Here is a 25,954-nt window from a genome sequence, read left to right on the forward strand (position 1 = left end):
AAATTCAGCCACCACAGCCTCAGTCACACTTGCACCCCCAGCCACCATGGTACTTGATAGGGGGTGCTGCTGCTGCTTTGCACTCCCAAATGGGATGATTACTTGGATTTCAGACATGGAAGTGTGAGAGAAGACTAAAACAGCGGCTTGTTTTCAATCCCTACCGTCTCGGCTCCTAAATTAACACTTTTGGAGTCTGTTCTCACTTGATTATCACCCAGTGCCGTGAAATCCTCTGAAGACAGGATGTCCTACTTAACGAATCAACTCCGTATTAGGTAAATATATATCCTGAAATTTTAATTAGTCCCATGCTACGATACAGAGGCACCCCGAGGATGCATCTGCGGCGTCTGCTCCCCTCCACACCCCAAGACGAGCTCCAGTGCGAGGCAGGAGCTGCACCAGAGCCGGCGGCAGCAGGTGCTGAGCTCCCACAGCAGCTGGGAAGGAGCGAGGTGCCTCTGAGCATCTCCCCCCAAAGCCATCTGAAGTCTCAGAGACAATTAGCAGAGGCTCCTAAAGGGCTTCACCACTGAGCTCACACCCTTGTCATCTGAAGTCTCAGAGACAATTAGCAGAGGCTCCTAAAGGGCTTCACCACTGAGCTCACACCCTTGGCAATTGAGAGAGTGGAGCTGGCACCAGCTGGAGGTTTGTTGGGAAGAATGTGGAAGAGAGCTCAGGGGCACGGGTGTCTTGCCAGTGGCATGCTAATGATGCCACCCAAAAGGAATTCCTTAAAATTGTCTTTTCACCCAGGAACGTCCAAAGTCTAGAGCTCTGGGAGAAGGACCAACGTCTCCCAGAGTAGGCAGTGATTTGGACAGATGGATGAGGCAGGTGTGGAGCTTCCCCATGCCCAGGGCAGCATGTCCATGCTTCTGTCCTCCAGCCTGCTGGTCTGGGTCCATCTCCAATGACAAACTGTTGGCAAAGGTACCTGAACCCCTGCTGCCTCTGGTCTCCATGGCCCTGGAGCAACGGGCTCAGGTTTGGGGGATTTTCAATCATTTCTGCCATCCAAGGCATTGCAAGCTCCAAACATGGACAGGATGAGAGCGAAAGTGAGGGCAAAGGCAAAGGTGAAGATAAAGATAAAGGTGAAGGTGAAAGTGAAGCTGATAATGAAGGTGAAGGTGATGGCCTGCTAAACATCCCTCAAAACACCAGGGCTTCCAATTTTTCCCAATTCTGTTACTTCCCATCTCTGCTCTCACTGTTTGCTCTGTACTCCCTGTGTCACTTTGGCCCCTCTCGTTCCCTAGACCCAACTTCTTATGAGAGGTGAGATATTGCAACCACCTGATCTCCACAGCACCAGGGTGACAACCCCTGGGGGGGACACAAGCTAACCCAGGACCAGAATTCCCTGCATCCTGACAGACGCAACCAAAGGCAGGAGCAGAACACAGACCACTGGGATGCCCAGGCGGTTTGAACCCCAGCACTCCCAAATTTCTGAATCCCTGATTTTGGATCCTGCCTGAATGAGCAACCAGCTCCCAGATCCCAGAGCAGCATGCAGTGGCAATCAGAGCACAGCAAATCAATTCACACCAGGCTGTACCTTGCAATGTAAATAATAAATCGGATTCGGTAGCAGTTGAATGCAGCCCCTAGCCCTGAAATCGGGCTTGGGGAAAATAAGAACTTGAGGCTGCTGAGCTGCAGCAGGGCAGTGGTATGGTCATTAGCTGTGAAATGCTGGAAAACTCTCCTCGGATAATGGTTTTCATTTGTGCCCATTCTGGGCAGGGAATAACAACCACAGCGCTGGGGTGGTGGCGATGCCCGGCCCGGGGGGAACCCTGGTGAGGACGGCAGGATCCAACCTGCTTGAGCTTCAGTTCCCTGATGGAGAGCAGATGGAGCTGGATGAAATTATTTTGGCCCTCCCCCAAAATATTGCAACACATGCAAAAATAAAACCCCCAAATTAATGGGAATTTCATCAGGTTTCGGTCGGGAGAGAAAATGCCAGAGAGCAGCATTCCACTGCCCTGAGCCCTGCGGAGATGCAGCTGGACACGGGGCAGCATCATCTCAGCATCCCTGCACGGGGTGCAGAGCTACAGCAGGACCAGCAAAACCTCCCCACCTCATCAAACACCCATGAACACCTGCTTAAAATACATATGTTTATTTTTTCCTTGCCAGAAAAGAATTAAAACACTGTTTTTATATCTTCTACCCTTGCTGGGAATTGATTAGGAACCTGGGAGAGGTGGATCCGGGCATCCCGCCGTGTCCTTGAGGACGGTGCCATTGCCTGTGTGTCATCTCATTGGATTAAGCTGCAAATTCACTATTTCATTTTGGGAAACAATATTAAAAAGAAAAAAACAACCCTCTGTGCCGAGAGAAAGGAGGTGATCAGGCTACGCTCTCAAATAATTACAGGCTGCCTTGAAAATAACCTTGACGTGCCAAAATCCAATTAGAAATATATCTATATAAACCTCCAAATGGATGAGCTTCCGTCGTTTCAACCCCCCCCTCTGTGTCCCAGGGAGCAACAAACAGGGAGCAATACTTTGGATGTCCTCTGCCAGTAGATCATCATCCTTGGGAAGGTGTAGATGAGCAGCAGGAGGGTCACCTGCCCAGCCAGGGACCAGAGGAGAGCACAGGGACCCCCCGGGCTCTATAAGCCAGAGCTCTGATGTGACCTGCAGCACCCTCCACCCTGCACCACTGAGGTTTGGTGCTTTATTATCAACAAGCAAATAAATTCCTTTCAGGGAGGGATTTTCAGAACACTAAATATTTCCATGCCTGGTTGAGATAAGTGCCATCCATCACCCCACACCAGGCAGGAGGCTTCAGTACGAAGCTGTTTTCAATTCTGTCTCCCTGCAAGCACCTTAACAAACTCATTTTAACCTCTTTGCACAAAAAATTTGGGGGTGGGGGGCATTTGGGAAAACCCCTCCGTGGTGTTTGGCTTGGGATTGTCAGTTCCCAACCCACAGGGCTGCAAGGAGGGGGGCAGTCCCCAACACCCACCTGCATTCCCAGCCCCCAGGCCCGTGGGTGGGTGCTGTGGGGGGCTCTGTGGAGGTGACATCCCGACAAGGCAGGATGTCCCGAGGCCACCGAGGCCACCTGCCTGGCCACCGATGGATGCGAGATTCCGGTTCCTCCCCCTTGCTGGGTGCTCCCTTTTCCTGCTGACGAGCGGTTTTCATCAGCGAGCAGACAAGCAAAGCACCAGAGAAATTAGCCACTTTTCTCCTTGGACAAATAACTTCCATCTGAAGGCTTTTCATCTCCTCCCTCTCATCCTCGCGGGGCACGGCGGGAGGAAAGCTGATGTTTAATTACTTCCTTTATTCTCTGAAAAACGAACGTGCTGAATCATCCCAGCCTCGCACCCTCTCCGGAGGCTGGCGGTGGGGAGGGATGGGACCCACGGGGACACTGGTGCTCTCCCAAATCCATACACATTTAGAGGAGCAGCCTGTTGGTCCAGGGCTCACTGATGCCGCTGTCCCCAGCTTGTCTCCTTCGCACCCGTCAATGCGTTGAGAAAATGAACCCCTGGCCCCTGCTTTCAACTTCCCAAGCTATGGTCTGGGTTTAGGGCTTTCCCTCCCTGCTAACTAACTCCTGTTTAACTGTGGAAACTCCTCAATCAGACTTTAAAAGACCCAAAGTCAGACCAAAACCCAAGACAGGGTTGCTGGGGCTGGTTAAGAGATGTTCCACCATGGGAGAGGTTGAGTGTTAACCCAGGAGTGATGCTGGAAGCTGTAAAGCTGAAGACAGCTGGAGCACGGAGCAGGCATGGGGATGTGTGGGACCACATCATCTCCCCAACTCTCCTCATGCATCCCGAGTCTCAAGGTTTTTCTCAAAATCCTTTTGAGTTTCAGAGGGATGAGCAGCCTGAGCTTTCCCAGGCACCTTTGGGATGCTGGGCTGGCAGTGGACCCATTTGCAGATGAGGAGGAAGTAAATTCTTTCCCCAGGACACACGAAACCTTTCCTAGAGAAGTGCAATTACCACCAGAAAAATCAGTGAAAGCAAAGGCTGGGAACAGCACAGCACTTATTTTTAATAACAGCTTGGCATAATCTGCACACATTTTTCAAGCGACACCAGCCTTTTCCTGCCAAGGCCCCTCTTTAACCATATTTTTCTTGGAAAATTTCTGCCATGGCTCAAAAGCTCCATGTGTAGACAGACACTGAGGGAGAAATGGGAATTTCAGAGGGATAGAGACTACGTTCTTTCCTTATCTGCCTGCAACAAGCAGTACTGCCCTGCCTGCTCTCTTGCAGCAGGAGGAGGAGGAATGCCAATTCCCCCCAGGGATTCTTGAGGGGGTATTTTGGTAGTCGACTCTTTGCAGACTACACAGAGGGTTTGTGGCCTGGTGTCCCCACTACACAAATGGTTTGTGACTCAATGTCCCTGCTCTGTGAGTGGCAGCACAGTTGGCTCACTGAACGTGGCAGCCCTGGCTGGCTCCCGGTGTGGAGCTGAGCCAGCATCGAGCCTGGTCCAGAGCAGCTCCTGATTGAGCATCCAAAATTTTGGAAAGCTCCTATTGATTCAGGGAGCTGAATTTAATTCTGGCAAGTGCTTCTCACACACACACAGCTGCACAGCCCAGATCCAAGAAGGGCAATGAACAGCCACACAAGGCTAAGAGCAAGGTCACTGCCACCCCCTGCACCTTCAGAGCCCCGACCCATGGCAGCTCATCATCACACAACGTGCTTAACCCTCATCTTAAAACAAGGGGGAGGCTGCTGCCCTGTTCTGCAGTGGGTCTGTGACAGAGAACCCCTTGCAAAGGTGGAGTATCACAGCACAGGCATCTTCTTGTCCTTGTCCTGGGCACCCAGCAGTGTCCGTGTCCCACCCAAGGCAGGATAACCGCAGGGTGCACAGCCAGACCCCGGCCCCTTGGTGGCTGTGAGTGCTGGCAGTGATGGTCCCTGGCTGGGAGTCATGTGTGACAGCTAAAGGCAGGTGCCTCCAAAAATACCTGTGGGGTTGTCACCCTGGGGGAGTGACGGGTTCTGGCAATGCTGTTCTGCTTCTTGCTGGAATACCGAGCGCCAGGGGGGCTCGGTGGGTGCCCACTCATGCTGAGGCCACCCACCAGAGCCCACGCTGCGTACAAGGGGATGAGCACTTTCCCCTGCTTGCCCTGCTGGCACCCACCCGGGGAGCTGAGGGTCGGGGTGAGAAGAGAAATTCGGGAGAGAGGGAACAACCAGGTGTTTTCCGCTCTGTGCCCACCGCCAACATGACCAAAAACCTGTGCATGGTGCCCGCTGCACCCTGGTGTTCCCAAGGACCTGTTCCCCAGCTGGAGAGAGGGAGGGGGGGGATGATGCGCGCAGCCCCGGGCAGGGGTCGGGGGATGCTCGGGGGTGCTCGGGGAGGGCGGCAGCGCGGGGCCGGCGGCGGGCGGAGCCCCCGGGGGTGGCGGATCGCGGCACCGCCCCCGGCGCGGACACCGGGGCGGGGCGGGCGGGAGCGCCCGGTGCCGGCGGCGGCGCGGGGGGCGCGGGGCTCCGTCCCCGCCCGAGCGCGGCCCCGCTGCCGGAGGATGAGCTGCGGCCGGCCCAAGGACATGGAAGGTACCGGGCGCGGGAAGGTGGGGGTGGGCTCAGGTGCGCGGCGGGACGAGCTTCCCCCAGCCCGGAACGCGGCGGGCACGGAGCTGGAGGGCTGCCCGCTCCATCCGGGGGGCTGCCCGCCCTCCATCCCCTGATGCTGCCCTCTCCATCCCGGGGGCTCTGCTCTTCATCCCTGCCCCGGCGCTGCCCCCTCCATGCCGCGGGTCTGCCCACTCTCAACCCCCCCAGTGCTGCCCTCTCCATCCCGGGGCTCAGTCAGTGCCTCCACATCCCCCTTTGCTGCCCTCAACATTCCGGGGAGGGTCTGGACCAATGCCTACCCCCCCTATTGTGGGCTGGGAAATTCGGCTAGAGAGAAGGGATGCAGGTGTGAGGGCAGGGCAGACGGGCCCGGGGTAGCTGGAGCTGGATAGGACCCCTGGGAAGAGTGTGTCAGGGTGGAAGGGAGCTCACTGCAGGCAGGGGTGTCCGTGTCTGTGGGCTCCCACACCTGCCTCCTGCCAGGAGAACCTGCCCAGAGCCGACCCGATGTCCTGTCTACTGCCCACACTCTCCTGGGTGCCCAACCCTACAGAGATCCGCTGTCCTGGGGTGCTCAGGGACCTCCTGGCAGTACCCATTCAGGGCTCAGGAGCACAGACACCCCCAAAGACATGCACAGTCACCCCAGACACCCTGCCCACTCTCCCAGTGTGTGGCCAGGGCACCCATCGTGCTGCACTGGGAGGATGGAAAGGACATCTGCCTTTTGTTCCCTTCCTCCTCCATCCTCAGGAGGCTCCAGCATTGAGCAGCCACCAGCCTGAGCTCTGTTCCTGCACCAGTCTCCCATCTCACCACCTCTCACCTTCAGAGGGAAGCACTGGGTTGATGCTCTTCACAGCCAGGGCCTGAGCCAAATACACCTCAGGGGAACCTGAGGCAGGAGGGAGTCTCAGTCCTCTCTGAATCTGGTTTCATAGTCTTTGAAGTCAGCAGGTCTTGGGAATGGCTCAGGGCAGGATCTGGTCCATAAGGACATCCTGTAGGCACAGCTTCAAAGATGGGATGCATTTGGGGGTTCCAGAGAGTGTCACTGGGATGATCATCCCTGGGGACTCTGCCAGTGCAAGCAGCAGCTCTGCCCTGCACCAGGGTGAAGCCACATGGAAGGGATGGAGAGGACCAGGGCAATGGCAATGCCAGGTGGGCTCATGGCTCAGGCAGATGCTTCTAAAAGCGAGATGAGTCCTTCACAAAGCTGCCCTGGGAGCAGAGTGGATTCCCCTTCCTAGGAGTTTTAAGGGATTTCTGCTCCCATTCACCCCTCACCTGCCTGGAGGAACACAAGAGTGAATGACCAGCTCCCTGAATCCTCCTCCTGGCAAACATAGTGTGATGACTCGCCCTTAAGGTTCGACACACACAGGGAACCAGGAAAACCAACGAAGGGATTTCATTTCTTATGAAGCTTGTTTCAAGCTTCTCCTATTAATCCCTGGAAGCCTGTCTGACCCCAGGAAGCCTGGCTGCCCCCGCCACAGCTGCCTGCAGACGTGTCCTCAGCTGGAGGGCAGGTCTCTGGGACACCCACGCGTGTGATGGTATCAAAGACACTGGGAGCGGGATTCAGGCAGTCTTTGCCTGTCCAGGCACTGAACTCCCCTCGCTGTGCCCCTCCTGCTCCTCCTGCAGCCTGGCTGCCTGCTGCCGCGTCCCCCGGGCAGGTCCTGGTCACCCGCGAGCAGGAAGCATCCGTGAAAGTCACCGGGAGATGCTTTTGTCGGTGCATGCTGCCACATCCCGCCCCGAGGTGTCTCCATCCCCAGGAGGTTTCCCTTCCCTCTCCCCAGCAGCGGCTGCTGCTGCTCTGAGCCTCTCCAGCGCTCACGTTTCACTAGCCATAAAAGTGTCTGGAGAGGGAACGGGAGCGGGAGCAGCCTGGAGAGGGGAGGGAGCGGCGTCTGTCCCTGCCACTGCTGCTGACCCTGTCCCACCGCTGCTGGTCCCTTTGTGGTGACCCAGACCTGGCCTCCCCCCCATCCTGCCCTGAGAGGCTGGAGAGATGCCCGAAATGGATCAAAGAGCCATGGAAACGAGCCAGCAGTGATTCCCTGGCGGCAAACAGGCAGTGGGGTGTCCATCGCAGGGGGCTGGCAAACGTGGTGCAGGGACCACGGACCAGCTCGTGGGGACTTGGAACAGTGGGGTCACAGTGGCTCTTCGGGAACCAGAGCTGAGCACTCCCTTCCCCACTCTGGCTTGGACCCATCCAGCCTGGAGACTCCTGCAGCTCCATTTCAGGGTTCAGCACAGCCTTTGCTCTCCGACCCACACTGCCTCTGAGGGCACCCCCCTTCTACCCGGACCCCAACACGGCCATAACCACGATGGCTTTGGCTGGGAGCAGGTGCAGCCCACACTGAGCCCTGCAACCCCTTCCCGGGAAGGCTGCTTTTCATCTTAGTGCCTCTTTTCTTTTCCTCCTTTGTCCTGAATGCCCCAAGCCTTTGGTGACCCCCAGTGCTGCCGTACTCATGCTACGGCTCCGCTCAGCCCCAGGGCACTTTGATGCCCAGTGGGTCAAGTGTCTCTTGCAGCAACCCCTCAGGCTTCCCGTCCATCCCAGTGCCAGCTGGCCCTGCCGCGGGATTAGGCGGGAGCATGCGAGGAAAGCACCGAACATCTCTCCGGATCAAACGCCCACGGGGCAGTGGGGAGGGGGCATAATTCATCCCCCCTCCATTCAAAACCAACTCGGGGCTGCCCGGAGCTGGGATGAGCCTGCAGCCAGCGCTCAGTGGCAGTGGGAGGGAGGCGATCGGGGAAGTCAGTCAGGTGTGGACGAGGTATGAGGGGAGGCAGGGATGGAGCCGCACTCGTGACAGCGGTGCCGAGCGCTCACGCGCATCCCTCCTCCCGCCGAGATGCAGCAGGGCCGGCCATCCCTCTGCTGCGTCTCCACCATCCGCAGCTCGCAGGGACCACCCGAGCCAGGTGAGGGGTCTCCAGGGAGCGGCTGGGGGGTGCAGGGCATGGCTCGGGAGCGGCAGGGCCAGCGAGTGTGGTGGGAGATGCTGCATGTACATCCCTGACCGGCGGGCACAGCCTCCGGCTTGGCAGAGGAGCAGAGAGGATGGCGGGTGGCTGAGTGCTCTTGGGAATGCTGTGGTTACTCCCTGTGCAGGGCATGGGAAGAAGAGGAAAGCCCGTGTTGGATGTCACCCCGCACGTCCCCATGAAGAGCCAGCCCAGGGCTGCCCTGCCACAGGGCTCCTCTGTCCCCATCCTTCCCTTGCTCCAAAACACTCCCAGCTCAGCACCACCTTACCCTCACCCATGACAGATGCTGCCAGGCGATGGGAAAGTTGGGACCCGAGGGCTGGACTGGGGGAGATGAGGCTGTGGAGGAGCTGCCAGAGGAGCTGCCAGAGCCTCTGGGCTCCAGGGCAGTCACTGCCTACCCCAATGGGGAGCTCTGCCAGCAGCATCTCCCTGCCCTGCCTTTCTTCTTGGCTTGTTGTTCCTTTTGTCTTTCACCCCTCTTTCCCATCTGCTCCCTCACCTCCTCACTCCTCCTCTCTCACCTCTAGCTGTGTTTGCTGGAGGAGCGGAGATGCCCATGTCCTGCTGCTGGAGGCAGATGCTCCACAGATCCCTATGGATATGGGTCCTGCTGATGGTCAGAGCCCCCTTTCCTCTGCTCCCTGCAGCGAGTCCTGGGGAAGCCCCAGCACAGCCAAAAGAAGTTCTGGCACCAGCCCCTCCAGACCGGCTGTGTCCATATCTGCTGCAACAGCCGGTGGGATGGACAGTTTCCAGCTTGGGGGTATCCCAGAGTGGCTGTGTCAGGTCTGGGTGCTCGGGATGCTGGGGACAGGACAGCCAGTGGCATGGAGAGAGCATCAGGCACCCTTGGCTGGAGGGAGCACAGCCTGGTGCAGACCTCACCCACCAGGTTCAGGGTGTCTGGGGCTTTCGGAAGCCATCAGAGACATCCCCATGCCTTGAGACAGACACAGAGACCACCCCTTCCAGTCCTGCCTCTGCTCCCCACCAAGCCTCTCCGTGGATCTTGCTTCAGCATGGTTTCCATGCAATTGCTTCCCCAGCCATCAGACAGGTTCCCTGCCTCAGTTTCCCCATGGCAACACTTGTCACTCGGTGTGTTTGAGAAGCGACATTATGTGATATGATCTAGGTATCCTGGGACACATGGACAACTCTTTTTTTTGTATTTTGACTTTTTTTTACCAGCTGTTCTCTTACATGAATGTGTGCTGGAGCTGTCCTTTTGAAATCTCTTTCCTCTTAAAACCCACTAATTAGGAAAATGAGCTGCATCAGCGTTTCTCCAGTATTTTTGCTCTCCCAGGGTGGGTTATCCCAAAGGTGGATGTCCTTCAGGTGTTGCTCTGCTCTCGGAGGTGCTTTGTGACTTGCCCAGCTCCCCATGGTGGGAGCAGGTGAGCTGGGGGATGCTCTGGTCTTTGCTTCTGCGGATCAGAGCTGCTTATGTCAAGCCGTCTGGCTTTTATCCGGAGCAGACAGAGCGTGAGCCCCTAATACCCACTTACCCCTCCTCCCACAGCAGCTAGATCCCTTCACCCCCCTCCAAAGGAAAGCTTTGCATCCTCCTTGCAACCCCAATACCCCCAACTTGTTATAACAGAAGGAACTGGACTTCGAGGATCTTTGTGGGTCCCTTCCAAATCAGGATATTTTATGAATAAGGGACAAAAAGTACTTGTTGTGTGTAAATGGCTCTTTGTGGTCATCACTGATGGGCTGGCAGGTTTGACCATCCCTGGAGTGCCCAGTAGCCATCCCCAAACACCCATGCTCTGTGCTGGGGGGACCAACCTCCATCCCCTTTCCCGTCGGGCTGCCCAGGGTGGGTTTCACTGCTCCCCTTCCCTCAGTGGTGGCAGTTTGCTCTCAGCCTGGTCCATGGAAAGCGGCCCCCTCCCAGTTCCTGTCCCGGCAGTGGCAGTGACGAGCAGGAGGTTCTAAGCACGTGTTGGGATCAGCTGCAGGCCCCACGTCTGCTCGGCTGGCGGGTGTCAAAACAAGCATCGCTTGTGAGGGGTTTGTGTGGGTAAACATCTTGTCGGGTGCCTGCTGGATCCTGGTGCCAGCTGGCGGGTTCCTGGGCTGGTGGGTTTTCTCCCTGGTAATGGGAAAGGAAGGCAGGAATGGGGGGATTTTGGAGGAGGAGACCACAGCCTGAGTGTAGCAGGTCCTGTGGGGCAGAAGAGGCATTTTTGGGTGCCCAAGCGCGGGGTGGACGGTCACCGTGGCCATCCCTCACTCCCCTTCCCTCCGCAGCCGCTGCCGCCGCCACCGCCCACTTCAGCTTCTGCCGCAGCCTCCTGGAGCACACAGTGTCGGCCGAAAACCTCAGCTACCGCCTGCAGCGGAACCCGGGCAGCAGCCTCACCTGGCACGACGGCCGGAGCCAGCGCCCCGACGGCGGCCGCACCGTCAAACTCCTGCGCCAGCCGGGCACCGAGGGCTCACAGGTACCGCCGGGATCCCACCCCGGGCGTGCCAAGGGGAACTCAGCTCCTCGCGTCCACCGGCCCAGCGACTGCCCGCAGGAGCATCTTCTCTTTCCCTGCGGGATCAGGCCTTCAGATCCCACTTTGCTGAAAGCCCTTGTGATTATCGGGCATTTGATTATAGTAATATATATAAACATAATAATTTAAGTACGGTCATCAGGCTGAGGGCTGTGCTGGGGTGAGCTCTGTGTGTCACCTCCCCTCTGTGTGTCACCTCCCCTCTGTGTGTCACCTCCCCCCTGTGCATCACCTCCCCCCCACAGCTGTAGCTGGGACTTAATTTTGCAGTAAATGTGCCAGAACCAAATTCTTTATAATGCCTTAAAATGCCTGAGCGTTTGTGTATGTCTCCTAGCCATGTTTGGGCCATTGTCCTCCTAAACTTTGGAACTTTATTGTATTAAGGAGGCTGTGAGCCAAAGGCTTCCATCCATTCACTGCTGCACAGCCACAGGAAGGAGCATCTTCCCTGCATGTGGCTCCTGATGCTTTCCAGCCCCCCCATAACACCCTGGAAGTGGTGTTTAGAGGTAGCACACCCAGCCAGTGACTGCTAAAAAGAAAATGGGGGAAATCCAACTGCCGGACTTCCAGCCCCCAACATGGAGATGCTTTTTCATTGCGTGGGCCCAGCTGGTTTGGGATCAGAGGGGAGCAGGGACCCTGCAATGGATACAATGTCCCATGTGCTGGTGGCACTGTCCCCATCACCTCCAGATGCCCAGGTGGCTCCTGCAGGGGGACACTCCAGCTGCTCTCCAGCTGCCGGCTGTGCTCATCATGGCTCTCCCTCCTCCACCTCTGTGTGCCGACCAGACGGACTTAGGGAGAGAAAGGTTTTTAATTTGCTGTAAGCAAGGAAACATGCCCGAGCAAAAGGAGGTGATGCAAATTGCTCCTTGCAGATCCCAGGAATGGCTTCCAACCCCCCCGGCTTCCTCAACCACCTCCTGCCTCCCTGCCAGAGCAGCCTCCCAGCCCTCCTGTCTGCTCTCCTCCACACCGGTGCTCGATATTCATGGCTGAGAGTTTATCAGAGAGACAGCACAGCTCAGCCGGCTGGAAAACGAACCCATGATCCTTTACACCTTCCCTGCCCCTCCGGGGAGTGCAGGACTCCCTTGGGGACCCTCCATGGGGAGGGGAGGATGAGCCCCAAGCAGGTAGCGCAGGATTTAGGGATGCCGGGATGGTCCCCGGCGCAGGGCTGTGTCTGATGAGCAAAGCGCGTGCAGCCGTGTGCGTGCCCAGGGAAATTGCCAGTTGTTTGTCACCTCTTCCCCCATGCCTCAGAGGGTTAGTTGGATAATAGCTGTGGGAAGCTCGCAGTAAGCTCCCGGGAAGCTGGTTGTTATTCCCCCCAACCCCTCCGCTTCTCATCATTACTCGTTAGTGAATCCAGAGCGAATCGCCGCCTCCTCCTCCTCCCCACGGCACGCTCTCCGGCGCGCTCAGCCGAGTGTGAAGGAGCCTCGCAGCCGGCGCGGGCTGGGGCTGCTCCCGCAGGCAGGCGACTCCCGGGATGCGTCTGGGAGAGCCGGGCAGCTGCCGGGGTCTCCCTCAAAGTTGAGGGTTTGGTTAGGAAACCGAATTGTGTGCACTGTCTATCGCATTTTTCCATCTGCTTCAGAGATGGACTTCTTGGTTATTAATGTACAGCCTCCCAACTTTGCCTTCTTCCCTCTTACTTGAATGTTCCCAGCGAGCTCTGCTTGAGGAAAAGCACCTTTCCAAGCCCAAACACATCCCTGGGCACAAGCAGCAGCTCGACCAGACTGGCCTGGCTCCTCAGTGGGAGCAATGCCTGGCACAGGGCAGGGAACACATCCCAGACCCTTCACTGCCCTCCACTGCCCTGCACTGCCCTCCACTGCCTCCTCTCCTGCATCTCTCAGGAACGTGTCATTAGTTTCAGTAACTGCGGGATGTCTGGAGTCTCTGTTACACTAATTATCCCTGCTCCTCTATTAGACATGCTTAATTAGCCAGTGTTCTCACGCAGAGGTCGATGTTGGCATACGCACTGACAACCTTTCCTGTGCCGGTGTGTCCCTGCATCAACTGCGGCTCCTGCCCTGCCCCTGCCGTGTCCTGGGCATGAGTGAGCCCTCATAATCCAGTCCCCTCGTGATGTGGGCAGCAGGGACCCCTTTTCAACACCCACTTGCCCGTGATCCAGCCCAGGACAGTCCCATCACCTCCCTCACTGGTTCCTCTGACACTACAATGTCAGGGTGATCCCAGAGACTCCAGAGGGTGCAGAACTGAAGTCTGCCAGCATCACCACAATCCTACACAGCCAACCAGCCTCTCCCCCATCCCCATGGGCTGACCTCTGTTTTCCTCCTCGCAGTGTTGAATCCCACTAACCCCCTTCCCTCACACTCCCTTCAGGGCCGTGGCTGTGACCACTATGGCATCTACCACACCAGCCCCACACTGGGCAGCCTGGTCAAGCCGGTGGTGCTCTGGACCCAGCAGGATGTGTGCAAATGGCTGAAGAAACACTGCCCACACAACTATCTCATCTACGTCGAGGCTTTCTCCCACCACGCCATCACAGGTATGATGTGCCCTCCACTTCTCAGCTGGACTAATTGCCCTTAGAACATGCTCCTGGGAAATGGCTGTTTGGAGGTTCATGGTTCAGAAGATGGATATACTGCCCATTTCTCCCCACAAGATGAAGCCAGCGTGAGAGCAGGGGATACAGGGACACTGATCTGGGCTGGGCAGGAGGCATCTGACATTGGTGTGAGCTCCAGGATGGACTGGAAGTAGTTTAAAAGGAGGATAAATTGGTTTATAAGATGGAGAAGTCTCTTCTCCTCACCTACATTAATATAATAATATTTTTATAGTTTTTTAAATACTGAAAATTTTTGCAGAAGAGGAAAAGCTCTGCCCAGTAAGAGTCCGAGTTGCAGATGTCTTTGTCCAGATCTGAATTCAATTCCCAACCGAGTCCTTGGAGATGACCCACTTCTCGGACCTGCTCCCTCCTCTTTGCTCCCTGAGGACAGTGGCTTTGACCTCTGTGTTAGAGGGCAGAGCTCTGCCAGGTCCAGGGGACAGCAGCAGGGAGGGGAGCACCGGAGCTGCCCGGGAGGGATGCACAGCCCTAATGCAAGAGCTCAGCCAGCCCTTGCCCGGGTAACAAAGGCAGCATTAGTGAGTGTACGCTGGGAAGCAAGGACAAAAGCTGGTTTTAAATCCCTTGTCTAATAGCCCCCAGACTGGAGGAGAGTGGCTCGGCGGGGACTGGAGTGCTAATGCATTGTGATGGGCACCCCCATTCCCCCAGGATGGCCAGCCCATGGGGGGACCCTGCACTCGAAAAACATCTCCTCATGTGGGAGGTGGAGCAGAGAAATGGAAAGCTGTTGCCTGCGGGGGCGGGTTACACGACTGTGGTGGCAACACCTGTCAGAGGCTGGGGGCATGGAGCTGTCCCCCGGCGTTCTCTGAAAGTGAGGCCACGAATCACAGCCCCACAGAATGGTTTGAATTGAAAGGGACCTTAAAACTCATTTCATTCCAACCCCCTGCCATGGGCAGGGACAACTTCTGCTAGACCAGGTTGCTCCAAGCCCTGTCCAACCTGGTCTTGAACACTTCCAGAGATGGGGCAGCCACAGCTTGTCTGGGCAACCTGTGTCAGTGCTTCACCACCCTCACAGTAAAGAATTTCTTACCAATATCCCATCTAACCCTGCCCTCTGTCAGTGCAAAGCCATTCTCCCTTGTCCTGTCTCTCCATGCCCTTCCCCATCCCCGTGAGCAAGGAAAGAGCACTTGAGGATTTCTTTCATCCCTGCCTGCTGATGGGCTCCCCTGTGCGTGGCCCTTTCCTGGGGTCCCCCCTAGAGCCGCTGGCGGGCACCAAGCTGTTCCATGTTTGCAGGTCGGGCGCTGCTGCGGCTGAACGGGGAGAAGCTGCAGCGCATGGGGATCGCGCTGGAGGCGCAGCGGCAGGAGGTCCTGCAGCAGGTCCTGCAGCTCCAGGTGCGCGAGGAGGTCCGGAACCTGCAGCTGCTCAGCCAAGGTAGGGCGGGCAGGGGGCCGGGCAGGGGGAGGCTCCGGGGCTGGACTGTGGTGAGAAGGGATGAGTCGTGGTGCACAGGGCCAGGCTGCCACACACAGCCCAAAATCCGTCAGTGCCGTTTTGCGTGGAAGGGACGAGGTTCTCCGGGGCTGGCAGTGGGTGAGCTGGGATGTGCCACCCTGCAGGCTGTTTATTCCTTCCTCTCCCACCTTGTTCCAGCTTCTTTTGGAAATGTCTCCTAGCTGATCCGTCTGTTTGGCAGATTGCACCAACACTGTGAACCGAGCTCCGCTGGGATGGGCTGTGCACCGCCGATACGAGACCTGAGCCACACGCTTGGAATATGAAGAGACAGCTTCCCAGACACTCTGGGGCTTCTCTCCTGCTTCTTCCTTCTTTTTCTTTTAAAGGAATACATTCCCGTGCAGGGATGGAATGTTTCTTCCAGCAGACATGGCTCTTAGCTGGAGGAAAATTAGCAAAGCAGCTGCTGGGACAGATGATGAACTTTCACTCACCTGAGCCTGATAGTTCACAGGGAAAGAGATGGAAAAAAGGAGATGGCAACAGGCATGGCTCAGTGCTGTGGAGAAAGGGAACATGTGATTCCTGGGACAGCTCAGAGCCACGTGCAGGACACTGAAGCATTGTGCACGTGGGCAATATCCCAGCACTCGGCAACTTGTATCCGTGCCTCGGAGCTTATTTAGGGAGCTTTAATTTTCTCATCAGACTGGGCTGTCTTCCAGCGTCCGAGGAGGTGACGTTATCAGCAGCAAATAAGATGATCCAACCAGCCAAAAAAATTCAAAGCAGGGCCAAGACCCCAGCACCCGGCTCCACTTGGTGAGTTAAAAATGGAGCTGAGTCATCAGAGCTGGAAAATCTGGAAGTAAAGGCAGGATGGATGTGCTGGGAGGGTGCTGTGGCCTGGAGGGAACTGTACCAGGAGCTCGTCCTTCATCCGCGGGCAGAGGGGGGAGCCCGTGCAGGGGCCAGTGGGAGCAGACGCGGATGCTGACGGGTTGTGTGGGTGCTGCCCCGGGTGAGGATGGGGGATTACTGGGTGCCAGGTACCCCCAACACCGATGCCCAGCCCTGCTCCTCTCCGTGCTCCCACCAGCTCTGAAGAGCTCTGCTCCACTAGGCATTGACAGGTGCTCATCCTGACCTCCTGCCCAGGGGCTGGCGATGGTGCCACCAAACCCAGGCACCTTCCTGATGACCTTCACCATCAATAAGGTGAAGGTGTTTGCTGTTGCACCCCTCCACCCACTGAACCGCCCTGTCCAGAGCCAGAGGCTGCTCATGTGGGCAGGTAAGGAACACTCATGTGTAAAATAGGATCTGGGGGTGGGGTGGATGCTGTCACCTCCCCATGGTCCTCCTCCAGTGATGAGGGCAGGGCTGTGGATCATGGGGGTCCAAAAAGAGCAGCACCCCAAAGTCCCTGGGGCACTGGGATGTGGAGGCAGGTCACAGTGCCCCCCGGTCAGGCACCCACCCACTTGCTTCTCTGCTGGTAATAAATTAGAGACTGTTATTTTAACTCACCACTTTTCCAACTCTTCCCACGTCTGAACTTGCGCCGTGAGTTTGGTCCCTCCAGCCCTTCCTGGGTATACTCAGGAAATGCCTACAGCCCTAAATCCCCTGGGACAAGCACCTCCATGTAGGACAGGGGTCCTGATGACGGTCCTGATGACAATCCTGTGGGAACGAGCCTCAGCCTGGGGGTTTACCAGTATTTATTTCCTCCACAGCTCCACAGAACCACGGAGAAGTAAGAAGCTTCTCATTTTTGCTGGCATGTGGCTAAATGGGGATAGTGGGGGGATTTGGGGTCATAGGTTCTGCTGTGAGGGAGGGATATGGTGGGGCAGTGCAGGATGCATGGAGCATCCCTGGGCTCTGGCTGCGGTGGCAGCACTGAGACCCCAGAGGGGTTGTACAAGGTTCAGGGGATAGAAATATCTCAGAAACAAAATCTGGTTCTCAAACCATTTTGCTTTGGATAACAGATTCACCAAATGGTACTCAGATCCAAGCAGGGGGGTTCTCTCTCCTGCAGCTGAGTGATCCCAACAGCACCAGTATTGCCGGTGAAATTTCCGACGCACATCTGTCACCCTCAGAGCAGGGGTTTGGTGCTGGTCTGAAGGCAAAACCTGCAGATATCCAAAATCTGAATTTTCTCCTGAAAGGCATAATCTGGTTGGTGCCCACAGTAGAACAACCCAGACCACATGACTGACATCTTCCTTCTCTGGGGGTCGGGGGTCTGTGACCCCCTGGCTCCATCTGCAGGGAACCAGCTCCAGGGCTTTCCTGTGTGCAGCCCTCAGCACCCCAGGACACAGAAATTGGAATTTTTTACTCTGCCCATACTGACCTTTTCAAATATGCAGCAAAATTGGCTCTTCTCACCTCGCTAGAGACTCATGAGCAACAGAGCTGGGAGAATTTATTGAATTTTACGAATAGGAAAGAAAAGACAGGAAAAAGCCTATCTCCCCCCCACAGGGTTTGTTTTTGCCCTGGTGTGAGTTCTGGGGGGGCAGTGGGAGTGGGGAGGGGACACGGGGGGCTGCGGTGTGGCTGGAATGTCGAGCACCCCGAGAGCAAAGGACGGCTGCCGGGTGTCTGCGCATCGTTAGAGGGAGATACTGAGCTTCTCTCCAGAGCTTCGGAGCTGCACAGGGAGAAATGGCTTCTCCAGGCTTCGGCTGGGCTCATGCAGTAAGTTGGTGGAGATTTGGCTCTTAATGCAACTGTGGCACACAGAGTAGTGCTGGGGCTGCCCCGGACCCTCTGGGAAAGGCAGAGTCCCCGCCCAGGTCCTACCCCAATGCACAGCTGCCCTTTGCTGTGGTGCCCCCATGTGTCATGTTCACCTCTGCTGGGCTGTGCTCTGGCTCCCTCCAGCTCCTTCTCCGCATGGAAGAAAGGAGACACAGAAGAAAGCAGAAACACCACCTATGCACTTGGATGGAACTCCAAGTACAGCCCTGCTAGGGTGTCCCTCTGAGACCCACCAGGGAAGGATGGGGCTGGAGGAGCCAGGTGAAACAATACTCACAAGACAGGCAGGGGGATGCTGTCCTGCCCCAGTCCCCTGCTCTGCGAGGATGGCGGTGGTGAGAGCAGAACATCCTTCCAGGCTGTCTCTGGAGCACTGCTCTCATTCTGGACCAGTGTCTGGTGCCATCTAATCCCCTTAGCTTGCCCGAGGGTCACCCAGGACTCTGCCCAGGGAAGCAGGATTCATCTGGAGCAGCCCTGACACGGCTTTGCCTTTGGTAGCTCTGGGTGCACAGCACAAATCCATCTGCGTGGTGGATCCAAGGCAGGACAGTCCTCCCCACGGGCAAGAACCTGGGGGGTGCTGCACCAGAACCCTGGAAACTGGAGGGAGATGGATGCTCAGGTTCTCGGACCGAGGCGCAGCTCGGTCACTTCTCAGCTTCTGCTGAGCAAGAAAAATACCTTCTACTTGTCCAGCTCTTATCTGCCAGCGGTATTCCAGGCACTGCCCCAAAACAAACAGCGCCAGACAATGAAACACAGATGAATTGGGCGTGGATTCATGCAATATTAAAACCAGACAACAATTAAAGCAAACAGAAAACACTAGCAAGTATCAGTCAACCCCCTGCAGCAGGCAGGAGGATACAGGCAGCAGCACTGGGGCACAGGGTCAGGCAATAGCCACTCACAGAGCATGTGACTCCTATCTCTGATAAACTTTTTTGCCACTTTTTTTTTGGTGGATATTTTTTGCAATAATCAGGACAATGCATCGCTGGTATCGAGGGTAATGTTCAGCATCTTCCTGTCTTACAAAGGAACAATCCAGCAATCCACTCCCAGTGGTAGAGGCGGTTTGCAGATTCCAGCAAGGTTTTCAAGCAGAAAATAAAAAAGCCAGCAGAGATGCCCATAGAAAATGTATGCAAATTTGTCTGAGTAATTACTGAGCCCGGCTTGATGATGCAGACACCTCCAGCTCCGAAACGCTGCTGATTGCAGCTCTGATGCAGGAAACGATCCCCATTCCTCTGACACTGAAATTCACGCCCGGTGCTGAAGGAGCCTGCGCTGTCCGTGGCTGCACGGGGTGAGAGGACACAGTGTGCTGAGCAGGAGGGTGTCAGCTCCTGCCACCAGCTCTGCTGAGCTGGAGCCAGTTTAAATCAGAATCCTGTCCCCAGTGAATTGCTTGCTCAATCTAATTAGGACCCTGTCATCCCATCAGGTGCCCAGGGAGGATTACAAACCACCCCAAATCGTTGGATGGGAAGCTTGATGTGAGTGTGAAAGGTGTACTGGTAGCCCAGAAAGCCAACTCCGGGGTGCATCCCCACAGTGTGGGCAGCAGGGTGAGGGAGGTTTCTCCCCCTCTGCTCTGCTCTGGGTGGGGGGCCACATGCAGTGCTACCTGCAGCTCTGGGGCCCTCAACATCAGAAGGATGTGGAGCGGTTGGAGCAAGTCTCAAACAGGGACACAAAGGTTCTCAAAGGCTGGAGCACCTTTGCTATGGATGCAGGCTGAGAGAGACGGGGTTGTTCAGCCTGGAGAGGAAAAGGCTCCAATGTGACCTATGAGCACCTTCCAGTGCCTAAGGAGGCTCCAAGAGAGCTGGAGAGGGACTTTAGACAAGAGCATGGAGTGACAGGACAAGAAGGAATGGCTTCAGACTGGCAGAGGGCACAGTTAGATTGGATATTAGGAAGAAATTCTTGCCTGTGAGACTGGTGAGGCCCTGGCACATATTGCTCAGAGAATCTGTGGATGCCCCATCCCTGGAAGTGAGCAGCAGCCTGGCAGGGGTGCCCAAGTGCTGGTCTAAATCAGAGCAACCCTGGGAGGCATAAGATGCCAGCTCCTGCAAGGGGCACAGTGAAACAGCTGCTCCTGGAATGCTCCAGCAGCCTCATCCCAGCACTGGTAAACCTCTGTCTGCCTCATCTCATAGCCCTGATCCCCATCCCACTGCCTGGTGCTGGAGGACAAGACAGGGCTTGTGGACGTGCGGGGTCTCACAGCGACAGCAGCAGAAGTCTTCTGCCCCAGCATGTCCTTACTGCACATCCAGGACTAATCAATCTTGATTCATTGCTAATGAACTTGAGAACAGTGTTGGGATGGATCAGGTGCCACTCAGGGTGAGATGGATAATATAATTAAGATTTCCTCAAAGGTCCCGTTTTTCTTACCTTGTTAATTAAGCTGATGTGGGGCCCTCCACGCAGAATACGTAATGAGAGGCTGCCAAGACAGAGCTGGCTGTTAGCAGGAGGTGGTGCTGGGGAAAACATTGGCCTTGACCACATGGTTGGGGATAGTTTAGGAATTCTTTGGGAGTTTGGTCCTCCCAGAGTGGCCAAGAGCTGATCTCTGCTGAGAAGTCACTACATCCTTTAGCCAATGCACTTGGACTGCGCAGGGCAGAGTGTGCAGTCACAGGGATGCAGGTGGAGATGGATGGGCTCATCCACGCCCAGGACAGGCTGAGCACCACAGGGCAAATTACGACTTCCCAAAGCACAGCCCAGGGTGTGGGCACAGCCACTGCCTGCAGAAAGCCACGAGCAGCCCCATGGCCTCAAGGAGTGCCTGTCACTGCTGTTGGAGCCAGCGGCGTGGGAAGGAGGGAATGCTGCTCCACTCCCCATGGCCCAGGCATGTTTTTGGTACTTGCACTCTGGTGGTGACTTATGACAATGAATTAATGGCCTCTTAATAAGGGTGACAGTTCCCTTAATTAGAAAGTATCAGAGCAGGGATAATTGCTTTATTTCATTTAGTTCCCATATATTGCTTCCTTCATTTTTGGTCCTCGTTCTCAGCTGCTGGATGCCTTCTGGGAGCTCTTCCCAGAGCCAGAAACACTCACTCCCAGGGTCAATGGACATGACATGGAGAAGGGAAGGATGGAGAGAGGTGGGTGTGGGTATGGCTGTGGTGCTGTGGCTCCACTGGGACACAGATGGAGGAGGTAGGTGCAGATCCAGATGTGGTGCTGCCACTTTCACGGGGACAGAGCCAGGTTTGTGGCAGTGCCAGGTGCTGGCAGCACCTGGGCAGGGTCAGAACAGGTCCTTGGCAGTTCACACCGGGGTTGGTGGCACATGGGACAGCCCAGCACAGGACACGGGGCTGGCAAGGCTGGAGTAAAGGGGAGAGAGCTTCCAGAGGAGCTCCCAAGGATGACCCACCAGAAAGCAGGCAGCAAGCAGCAAGTAGCAGCTCTGAGATAAATTATTAACTCCAAAATTAGTATCATTTGAGTCGATCAGATCTGTGCCCCAGCCCAGAGGCACCAGTTGCTTTGCTGCAAAACAAAGTTGAACACTCACAGTATTTCACTTGGACCTTTTTTGGAAGGCCAGATTTGGGGTTTGGTTTTGATACAACATTCCCAGGCAGCATGTTTGCCCAGGCTGTTAGTGGGGGGCTCCAGGAAAAACCTTCACACCCCTCACCCAAACTGAGCCACTTTGCTTCCCATCAGAGGATGCATTTTCTAAAACTAGGGAGGATTTGGTGAAGCCACAGAGCTTTGTCACACGTCCTGTCCCACATCCCTGCATTCCCTCCTGCCCTCCACGGTGCTGTGGCTGCCCCACACACCTGCCCTCCTGGATTGGGATGGGTCCCAGTGGGACCCTATGGGTCGATACAACCAGTTACCCCCCCGTCAATATGACTTTGCAAATCACAAACTGCCGCCTCAGGACCCCTGGGAGCCTCATTCCTCCTTGAGACAGGAGCATTTTCCCCCTGAACCTTCCCTCTTCGCACTGCAACAATTTCTTTTCTCACCATATCCAAAATTAAATCTCTTTGGATTTTCTCTCGCCTTTTTTTTTCTCCTCTTCCGCTTGTATTTGCTGAGTGCATTCAAGCACAGGGAGGGGTGGAAAAAAATAATAAAAAAAGCCATCAGCATAATTCCCGGCTGTCGGAGTGATGGCGGGCTCCGGTTTCCAATCAGCGGCCCAGGCTGCGGAGCAGCGTGCGGGAGGAGGCTGGGGCTGGCCCGGATGCTGCCGCACAAACCAGCTGTGATTCCCTCTTTGTTCAGGAACAGCTCTGCTTCAGCTGGACCAGCCTCTGCACAGCCCATCCTGAGGATGTATGAGCATGTGGCTGCTCCAAGGGGCTTTGTGTCCCCCCCCCCGCCACTCCAAGGATAAAGGGGATGGAGCAGCTGGCTGCGATCCTTTATCCCAGGATAAAGCCCTGGGAGACAGGGAATGCTGGAGGGGAGGCTGGACGAGTCTCCCATCCAGATCTGGGCATTGTGGTTGTTCCCTTTCCCTCACCTGTCTCTCAGCAGACATGGGCTGAAGTCTGGGCTCCCAGTGCTCCCTGTCCCTTGCACTGAGCATCCCACCACCTGGACTGTGGAGATGCTGCTGCTGGCTCTGCACAGTCCCACGTGCACAGCAGCTAGTGGGAGTTTTTGGGAGGTCTCCAGAGCAGGGAAGTGTGGAAGATACTCTGTAAACCCAGCATCTGTGTTATTGTAACAATGTTAAGGGTCTGAAAGGTGCTGCTGCAGCCTGTGGGTCACACACTGGTACAGGTTGCCCAGAGAAGCTGTGGCTGCCCCATCCCTGAAAGTGTTCAAGGCCTGGTTGGAGGGACCTTGGAGCAACCTGGGATAGTGGAGGATGTCCCTGCCAAAGGCAGGGGGAGTGGAACTAGATGGTCTTTAAGGTCCCTTCCAACCTTAACCATTTCATGATTCTATGATTCTAATATGTGCTTTAAAGTTACTTTTTAAAGTGTAAATACCTCATCAGCCTGTCTCACTCTGGGCAAGGGGCACATTTCTACCTCCAGGTCCCAACATCCTGTGAGGATCTGCATGTAGAAAATCAGATTTTTTTCCTGTCTTTCCTGTAAGAGGGTGGTTTTTTCTCATTTTTGGCCAGGTGTCTTTACCAGCCAGAACTGACCCTTGTCAGGGGTACCTGAGATCGCTGCTGGGTCAGGGTGGGAGTCATTGTGCTGGCTGCATCCCAGCAGGCATGGGCAGCTCCAGGGAGATCTGTTCAACACCACCACGAGGCTGGAGAAGCAATGTCAGCAGTGTGTGTAGGATGGCAGCACCTCGCTGATCCTGGCTGTGTAATTGTTTGTTCCCCTATCTCCTCTTCCTGGGGTCTGTATCAATTTAATTTACATGCTTAATGGCTTGGACTGCTTCATCCCTGCTGCCAACCACCTTCTACAGCATTTACAGCCACAGTCTCTGACAGGCTGCTGCTCCTTGGCCTCCTCCTGCCTTGAGTGGTGGGAACAGTGGGAATGGTGGCCCAGGGGCCAAAGCACTGGGGAATCACTGTGTGGCCCCCTCCACAGCACCGTGCTGGCCTGTGAAGGTGAGCTCTCATCCACAACCCGCCTCTGCAACAAAGCCATGATGCGAGAGGAGATGTGATGGTTTCCCGATAGAACGTGGAGGAAAGCAGCACTGCTGCCCCTGCTGCTCTTCCTCCTCCTCCTCCTGCCTGTCCCAGCACAGCTCTGCACGTGAAACAAAGCACTCCTCAGCATCTGCTCAACATTTGCCATTCTTTTCAAGTCCACTCCTTGGCCCCCTCTGCTTAGCAGAGCCTGAAAATAGCAACAGTGGGTGCCTTCATATTGCATTATTTCAGAGTTTCTTACTTCACCCAACCCATGGCCAGCCACCCTCCCTGCCCCTGCATAATCCCAGGGTGGCCAGGCTCCCCCATCTCCCCTCACCCCAATCCCATTCCTGGTGATGCAAAATTGTGCTTTATGGATGCAGAAAATGAATATGGTGGCACTTCTGTACTCGTGTGTCTGGAGGAGCTGTCAGGAGGCTGCAGAGACAAGCGATGGGTGATAGGCACTGTCCACAGCGAGGAGAAGACCTCGAAGGTGCTGCCTGGTCCCAGTGGGCATACAGAGCTGGGGAATAATCCCCCCCCCAGGCAGCTGAGCTTTCTGGGCAGGCAGCTCCCTGGTTGGGAAGCGAAGCTGCCTCGGATATGCCTCATTTTATACAAAGAAGGTGGGTTGTGCCTGTCCCTCCCACCCCGCTGAGCACCCTCCGCTCCACCGATAATCATACCTAGCAATTACAGCAAGCTTTCCCTGCTCTCTGCAGACATTAATTAAGCTCTTTCCCCGCAATGGAGACAAAGAGGGGAAAACCGCGGGGAAACTCCCGACTTGGGTTGGGCTTTTTTGTTTGCACGATGGTGCCACAGGGCCTCCCAGTTCCTGGCAGCACCACAGAAGCCATGCGCTGGCAATGTCAAGCAGGGTGGCCCTGGCAGCACTGCTTGCTCTGGGTTTTGCTCTCACCTGGCAAAATTTGTGGTTTTTTCCCTCATTCTGGGCTATTGCTGGGTCCTGGTGCAGCTGTGTATTCCCAGTGCTAGTAAATGAAGCTGGCTCTGCCCTGTGGTACCTACCTGTGTGCCATTGGCTCTGCAGGGGCGACACCCCAAGCCTGGGAGCTGGGAAAGGCAGAGTGTCCCATGGGCATCGAGACAGCCTCACACCCAGCATCATTCCCAGGGGCTGGGTTGGTTTTGCAAGGGACCTGGAGCACCCCAGGGTTAGATGAATTGATGGGTGGTGAGAACACTCTCCCTGCACCTCGGAGGGCAGGACGATGGGTAGGACATCCTGGAGGGGAAGGTGACAGGCAGGGCATTGCCAGCCCCCTGGAAGGCAGGATGATGGGCAGGATGTCCTGGAGGACAGGATAACGGGCGGGGCACCTTGCTGAGCAGCACAACAGGCAGGTCACCCTGCCTGCACCCTGAAGAACAGGATAACGGGCAGGGTATCCCGCCTACTACCTGGAGGGCAGGACATCAGGCAGGACGCCCCGGATGGGGAGATGACAGCCAGGACACTCACTGCCTGCACCTCGGAGGGTGCGACACCCCGGAGCGGGGGATGGCAGGCCGGTACCCTGCCCGCATCCCGCACGGGCAGCGCAGCGCTGCCCTGCCCGCACCGGGGTCCGCCCGCACCTGCGCAGGTCAGGGCGGCCCGGGGAGCGCTGCCCCGTCCCGCCCTCCCTCTGCCGGTGCCGGTGCCGGTGCCGGTGCCGCTGCCGGTGCCGCTGCCGGAGCCAGGCGAGGCCGGCGCGGGCCGGCGGCGGAGCGGGGCGCGGGGCGGGCCGGGCCGGGCCGGGCGGGGCGGGGAGCGCGCATGAGCCGCGGCGGCGGCGGCGGCGGCGAGGGGCGGGCGGGAGCGCGGCAGCGGAGCGCGGCGCCGCCGCGGGTGTGGGCGCGCCGGGAGCCCCGCACGGCGGCCCGGGGGCGGCGGGCGGCACCGCCTGGCCGGCCGGGGGGCGCGCCGGCCCCTGCGCGCCCCGCACCGCGGCCCGGCCCGCCGAGGTAAGCACCGAGCGGCCCCCGGCCCGCCCGGCCCCGCGGCGGGGACCCCCCGCGCCCCGCTCCGCTCCGCTCCGCCCGCCGCCGCGTCGCCATTTTGCCGCTCTCTCTTCCCCTCCCGGAGCGCGGCCCGGCCGGGCCCGGCCCTCCCGTCCCTCTCCGTGTCGGCCCCGCCGGGCCCGGCCCGCGGGGGAGCCCCGGCCGCCTCCCGGGGATGGGGCGCGGGCCCGGGGGGTGACAGGCCCGGGCAGTCGTGACAGCGGGGAGGGGCTGTGAGGGGACGCGGGTGGCTCGGCCGGGGCGGGAGGTGACAGGACAGAGCTCCCCGCGCCCCGGAGGTGACAGCGGCACCGGGCAGAGCTCCCCGTGC

The 25,954-nt window shown here is 56.9% G+C and overlaps 2 protein-coding genes across 4 annotated transcripts in view; both read left to right on the forward strand.

The window, feature by feature from the left end:
• Positions 1-8,431: 8,431 nt before the first annotated feature.
• Positions 8,432-16,738, forward strand: SAMD10 (sterile alpha motif domain containing 10). Its single transcript, XM_032704936.1, is given in 6 exon segments — positions 8,432-8,469; positions 8,471-8,577; positions 10,909-11,102; positions 13,539-13,707; positions 15,049-15,189; positions 15,452-16,738. Coding segments are annotated over 6 exon segments (714 nt in total). The 3' UTR covers positions 15,517-16,738.
• Positions 16,739-25,449: 8,711 nt separating this feature from the next.
• ZNF512B (zinc finger protein 512B) overlaps positions 25,450-25,954 on the forward strand; it is a 30,078-nt gene continuing 29,573 nt past the window's right edge. Inside the window, exon 1 of one of the 3 annotated variants that reach the window (XM_032704581.1) lies at positions 25,450-25,587. The gene's annotated coding sequence lies outside the window, so the exon portion shown is untranslated. The remainder of the gene's footprint in view (positions 25,588-25,954) is intronic. The other 2 variants (XM_032704583.1, XM_032704579.1) reach the window with 2 other exon arrangements.

This window comes from Chiroxiphia lanceolata, chromosome 17 (genome assembly GCF_009829145.1).
Source record: "Chiroxiphia lanceolata isolate bChiLan1 chromosome 17, bChiLan1.pri, whole genome shotgun sequence".
In the NCBI taxonomy this organism is placed as follows: Eukaryota; Metazoa; Chordata; class Aves; order Passeriformes; family Pipridae; genus Chiroxiphia; species Chiroxiphia lanceolata.